The 6,515-nt window shown below is 45.6% G+C and overlaps 1 protein-coding gene across 1 annotated transcript; it reads right to left on the bottom strand.

Annotated features, from left to right (window-relative positions):
- Nucleotides 1-800: 800 nt before the first annotated feature.
- Nucleotides 801-6,005, bottom strand: TIMMDC1 (translocase of inner mitochondrial membrane domain containing 1; the record flags this gene model as incomplete). The annotated part of the gene is made up of 5 exons (XM_010289534.1): nt 801-900; nt 1,474-1,584; nt 2,992-3,070; nt 3,958-4,025; nt 5,917-6,005. Coding segments are annotated over 5 exons (447 nt in total), but the record flags the coding sequence as incomplete, so codon positions are not given.
- Nucleotides 6,006-6,515: the final 510 nt, after the last annotated feature.

The raw sequence follows: 6,515 nt of genomic DNA on the forward strand, positions 1-6,515 counted from the left end.
TTCAGATTAAATTAGAGGCCTTTTTATTGTTGTTAAAGCTGTCCACAGAGCCAGTTCTTCCACCATCACCACCAGAAACCAGCCAACCTTCCTGTGGCCCCCTGAGCCACACTTGTATTGAGGAACCCAAAACATGTCTTCTTCAGGGTATTTCCATATCATCCCCAGCTGCTCCAGCCTTCCTCACCGTTGACTGCAAAATACCCCAAGTACTGCAGGCACCAAGTGTGTTTTGCTGCAAAAAGCCCGAAGAAACCACCATCAGCAAAACAGCACTGCTCCCAGCCAGGTCAAGTCAAGCTGTGGGAGTGGGACAGCGAGAGGAGGAGAACCGCTCACGCTCGTGTTGCCTGCATTGTGCTTCAACAGCAAGTTCTCTGGGTTTGCCTGAAGAGCAGCTTTCACCAGAGTGTAATTAGCTTTTGGAAGGAGGGTACCTTTAGCATCCAAACTATTCATAGGCTCCTTTACCTCGAATATTTCTACATCGCTGGTGGTTTGGACATTTTCAGCAGCAAAATGGGTTCTAGGGGTTGCCCTCACCCCCTGCCAAACCGAGATGACACTTCCTAGTCTGCAGATTCTGCACTTCCACCTTCTCAGGTGGAATGGGTTTGGCCCTTCAAAGCTCTTGTGCAGTAGTATGCATCCACAAGCAATGTTTTCAGCAAAACGCTTTTTCACAAGTACACAGGATATAACTGCCTTCACAGAAGACTTCCACGACCCCTTGACTGAAGACTTTTATGAGCAGAATCAAAATACTTTGTAGCTGCTTACAGCAGTGATCTGGGAAAGACTCAGTAGCTCCTGGATTCTCTTGCTCTCTCCGTCTCCGGTCCTTCCTGGGTGTTGCTTTCCATTTGGACTAAGACTTCAGTCACACTGAGCCTGGATTGCCTAACGAGAGAAGAGAGAGTGCAAAGTAATTTTACGCCTATATCCTCCTGACAAAGGCATCACTGCAGAATCCTAGCTCTTGAAAAGGTTCTTCTAGAACTGGCACGGTTTGTGAGTTTTAGTAAGTCATGCCACCAGTCTCATAGCCTTTTCTCCCCAAAGCCTCCAGCTGTCCTCTTTCTTTCCTCTCTTTAACAGGGATGGAAAGAAAGTAGCAATGAAGGAAAAGACAGAGCTCTGGCTTCTCTCAATATTGGTAAAGAAATACTAATGTGCTTGTCCTGCTTGTCTTCTTGGCCACTGCAAAAGTGAAAAACTGATGCGGAGTTACTGGGCCGGGGTTGGGCAGGAATTTTGAAGAAAATACCTTGTTACAAAACAAGCAGCAACATCTAATACTGGAAGGACTAAACCAGCAGTTCTCAGACTGGTGTGTGAAACATAACAAAAGCCAAGAGCAGCAGAACCGAGGTTCAGAAAACCTATTATGTCAGGGTTTCTTTACATGCTTGAACCACACAGACCTAGACACACTTCTAGTCAAAGACTCGAACTGGCAGAGCTGTGCCTTACCATTCTGCTGCCTTCCGTTCATACATCTCCTGGCGCTCACGATTTCTCTTCTCCTGCAAGGTCTCACCAGCAAGCTTCTGCATTACCATTAAGAGGCCCCCTGCAGGGATCCTAGAGGAGGAAGCAGAAAAGTCAGAAGTCACCCAGGGACACACAACAGTAATAACTTACTGGCATCGGCAAAAGGACCATGTCAGGGCCAGCCACCAGATCAGTGGAGCGTAATGTTCCCCAATACTCACATCACACTACAGACTAAGGTACTCCTCTTCTACTGTCAGCCACCAAACACAGCCTGTCTTCAGCTGTGATTCACTGTAGCCCCTTTGATAACGTATTTTGAATTTACTCATTGGCAGGTACCCATAGGGCAAAGGGGTGGAAGGATTTAAGGTGCCCAAACAAGCCCTGTAGGTCACCTAACCCATAATTTAGACAGTCACATCCCTGCTTAGCTTCTGTCCAGCTCTGGACGTACTTGTGTTTTCACTGGTAAAGCTCCCCAGGCAGCTTCTGAGCATGCCCACAGCTCACACCATCCTGACAGTGCTAAGTAGCACATATAAAGCTCATTCTTTTGTCCAAGCTGGATCCTCAGACTCTCTTGTGAGGATATTCACAAGTCAGTACTTTGAGAAGAAATCCCAGTTCTGCTTGAAAAGTCAGAATTCTCCTGAGTTAAGCGGTCATTGAGCCCCTGAGAGAAAACCATGGGTTCCTCCATGTCCCAGGCAGCTTTAGGAGATACACGACTGCAAGATACACACGAAGAGATGTGGCCTTGGGTTGTGCAGCCCAACCACACAGCTTCTTCCTCAGCAGTTCCTAACGGCTGCTGCTCCCCATTTTGGCTTTGATGGAGCCTATTTTGTAAAAAGATAATTTTTACACAGATTCCTAACCTAGGGGCTGGCAGTTCCCAGGGTACCCCCTTCTTCAAAAGGTGTCATCATGACATCCAACACCCTTCACGCATCACCTGGATTCTGAGCTGCTACAGGAGCAGTTGCTGATGAAGCTGAGAAGGGAGCCCAGAAGCTGCGTCTTACACTCCTGCCTTTACCCACAGAAAACACAGTTCCTTAAAACAGATTTCCAACAGTTTTGTGCACAACTGTTGGGTTCATCAGTGACTACGCCAAGGAAGGGGGACAGGAGACATGTCTATATCCCATCCTCATAACTTCCTATTTAACTGTAGTTAGTGTCTCCTCTAATAAGTAAATAGCAGCAAGTAAGATGCTCTACTGAGAGCACTGAGTTCTTATCACTGAGAAGGCAGCAAAACACAAATCAAGAAAAACAGAAGGGAAAAAAAAACCAGTTTAAAGTTTGGAAGAAAAGTCATCATGATGAGGTCCCAAGAGAGGTACAGAAAATCCCTCAAGGCAAGAGAGGAAGGGAAGCTTCTGTACCTCCACCTATGATTCAAGGCTTGGTGTGTGTGGCCACTGTCTAACAAACACCCTTAAAGAGCAGCTGTGTCTTGATCACTCATCGGCAACAGTCACAACTCACCCAAACACTGCTCCGAACATGAAGCCACCTGCCAGTCCCTGCAGGCCCAAGTGCATTCTGAAAAGGGCTCCTGTGAAGGCTAAAAAAAAACCACAGACCCACTGAAACCACAAACAGCCCCCCATCAGCCATCACATACAAACAGAAGGAGCTGCTTTGTGGCATTTCTCCTCTCCGTGAGCCAACATCTACTTTTAACAGAGCAGAAACCAAGTGCTGTGGCCAGCGGGAGGGACCCTCACCATACAGTCACCATGGTCTCTGCACTATAACGTTGCACAAAGCTCCTTCTGCTTCAGAAAAACTCCCCAAGAAATGCTAAGAAGTATCTATGAAAGTAAAACGGAGCTCTCTCCAGGCTGAAGCATGATCCCTCCCCCTCTTTTTCTTTTACTCAACAACAGCTAATAAGAGTAGCTGCCATGTAAGGCAGAAAAGATCAGTGAAACACATATCTCACTGTAAGGGCAATAAAGCCTGTGAAACTGAACAAGCAGATCACCTACCTGGAGCCCTCTTGCCAAAAGCGGACATGCAAAACTTAGCGTGAAAAGGGTAGTTTATAAACAGCACACTGGACTGTTATAAAGAGCAGAAATAAGAAATGCTTTCCCTGTTAAATAGGTGGCTATGAGAGCAGGTTATGCACCAAGTGTTGCCTTTACCCTACATAAGCATTTTTCACACAAAAAAACTCCAGCAGGTATTTTGAAGATGAGCTGATAACCACAAAACTCCCCAGTTATTTCAGAAGTGCATTGATATTGCTCCGTTACAAATAAAGGCACGCTGCAGTTAAACAGCGAAGCAAAGTCACAATGGCAGTCAGTAGAACGGGAAGCAAAACCCAGAGCGCAGAAGCTAGAGACCCACTCAAATCCAAGAGATACGGATTTCTGCTTATGCTTTTCTGCTTACAGCCCTTGTGCATAAAGAGAAAAGTACAGAAGGTTATAGCAGCCTTACCTCCTGCTGAAGCAAAATTACTGATGGTGGTTTTATTGCGGTACACAGTCAGACCAGTGCTCACCATGCTGCAAAGGTAAGGCACAGAAGAAGTCAGCAGTTGCACATGGAAAAAGACAGGTAGCAAGACACACCCTGAAATAAAGCTGGATGTCATTAAGCCAATCCTCAGGTTGCCTCTAACTGCCTTGCTGCCCATCTATCCAGAGTGCACACGCGCCAGCCACAAGTGCCTTGATTTCTGTGACTTTACCGCAGGCAGCTGCACAGACAGAGGCCAGGGAATACCAGGATTCCTGGCCTGGGCCTGGGCTAGTTTTTCTTTCTCTTTTTTTAATAAAAGATTTTTTTTCCCCATTGTATATTCAAGGATAAAAGGAATTTGAGCAAGGAAAAGGTCCTGTCAGTCAGCCAGTTCTGATGCAGGACCTTTACACCTGGAAGATTAATCCACATGTCGGTAAGATCTTGCCTGACAGACAGTCCCCACCACTGCAGCCAAGTCACACTCATGATGTCAGCAGGGTCACCTACTCTCATGGGAAGAGATTTCTCACCAGGGTACGTACACCATCTCCTCCAAAAACATCAGTTAAGCCCCAAAACACTCTGTGTTCTCAGCTCAGCAGCCACATCCTCCCCAGCGCTTTAGTGAGCCTCCTGCATGACATCTACAACTCAACAGCAATCTTCATCTCCTTCCCAACACTGTAACATCACCCCAGCCTTTGTACAAGGTAAAACCAAACCATTTGGTTTTAAACGGCCAAACTCAAAATTCGCACAATGGCAGATTGAGATCCTCAACTTGAACTTCACAGAACAATTAATGCTGAGTGGCAAGTATCTTCCTTCAAAGCCTTTTACGAAGTGGTGGTGAGAAAGGGCGCTGATCAGACTGCAGGGGGGACATCTGGTGGAAGACGACGAGGTTACATGTCAAGCCCAGGAAAATCTAAATAAATCAAAAGCTCCAGGACAGAAAGCCAACAGTATGCTAACTAAACCTAAGAACAGGTACCAAACCAAAAGAAGACAAAAAAAAACACAAGCCAGATTGAGCAAGAAATTCAGGAAGGAGCAAAAAAAACTTCGGGAGACAGAAATATAAAATAATGCCTGTCAATACTGCTGGCATCTTAAAAGCAGGAGGGGAATGTAAACAGAACATACCTGCAGGCATAGTCAATGCAGGTTTCGGACTACACATAAATTTACCACTACGAATGTCAGGGAAGGAGATATTCCTAGTTTAAAAGGGCTTTAGTCGGAAGCGCATGCTTAGTTTGATGCTATGTTGTCAGAAATGCACCGAAACATCTCAGGGAGAAAATCAGGGAAGCAGAACACTCTCTGTGCGTTGGCTGTGCATGTAGGAAAAATTTGAAGGCCTAAAGAGGTACATACAACTGGCAGGTCTGATGTTCAGCAACTGCTTAATAATAAGACAATCATCTGCAACCACTTGAGGACTAGAACAAAGAATTGTAAGTAATGCTAGTGTATACAAACTAGGAGTAATGAGACATAAGAAGAAGGAGAAAAATTAGAGTAGGATAGAAAGCTCTTCCAGAAACAGCCAACATTCTGTAACACTCTCCCAGAGAAAAATGCAAAAAAAGAGAGGAAGCCAAAGCAGAAAGAAGTCATCAAGCACAGGAAAGAACAGTACTTGCATCGATAACAGCATGGATTAGAAGTAAGGAACAGAGCTTTTCCCGTTTTAGTTTTTGTGTTCGTTGATAAGACTTGAATTCTGGGATAATTACAAAAGGTTAAATCCTCTCCATGTTCACGCCTTATCAATCAGACTTACTGTTAACACAACACACTTCAAGCCCCAATCAATCACCAGTACTCTCTCAAGGAGCTGCAAGCACTGCCGGCACGGAGGGCTCCTTGCCACGAGTGCTTAAGCATAAGCCAGCTCTTCTCCCACTGCCATCAGGAAACACTTACTTGAATACTGTCACAAAAGCAGCTACTCTCCAGCTCCAGCGCCAGCCGTAGCGGATGAAACCCCTGAGACCGGCCCGATGTGCAGATTGCTAGGGGAAGAGAGGAGAAAGGTTACAGATCACAGCACTGCTCCTCCTCGCCAGCACCACCAGCCCCCTGCAACCCAACCTGGGGTATTCCCCACGGGTCATGGGTCTGATGTCACTTGGGAATGATACCCTGACCTTTAAGGATGAAGTCAGCCATCTTCGAGAGGAAAAGCCACTCACATTTACCCGAGCCACCAACAGCAAAACCAAGGACTGGTTCCAGTTTGTAATGTCAACTGGTCTTTCTAATCCCAGTGCTGAAACACAACTGGGGAGCCAGGGAGAGCTTTCTGAGGACAGTATGGGACAGTAATGGAGAAGAAAGGAGGGGAAGAACTAGAAACTAGTTCTCAATTATTATGAATTTATAAGTATTAATAAATAATAATCATTAATAAATGATAACCATAATAAGTAAATAACAACCACCTACTTTAAATGTTAAGAGACCATCAAGCTCTGCAGTTTAGCACAGGCGCTTAAAAGTTTGGCAATAAGCAGCTTTTAAAA

This window comes from Phaethon lepturus, unplaced genomic scaffold (assembly GCF_000687285.1).
Source record: "Phaethon lepturus isolate BGI_N335 unplaced genomic scaffold, ASM68728v1 scaffold15106, whole genome shotgun sequence".
Taxonomy (NCBI): Eukaryota; Metazoa; Chordata; class Aves; order Phaethontiformes; family Phaethontidae; genus Phaethon; species Phaethon lepturus.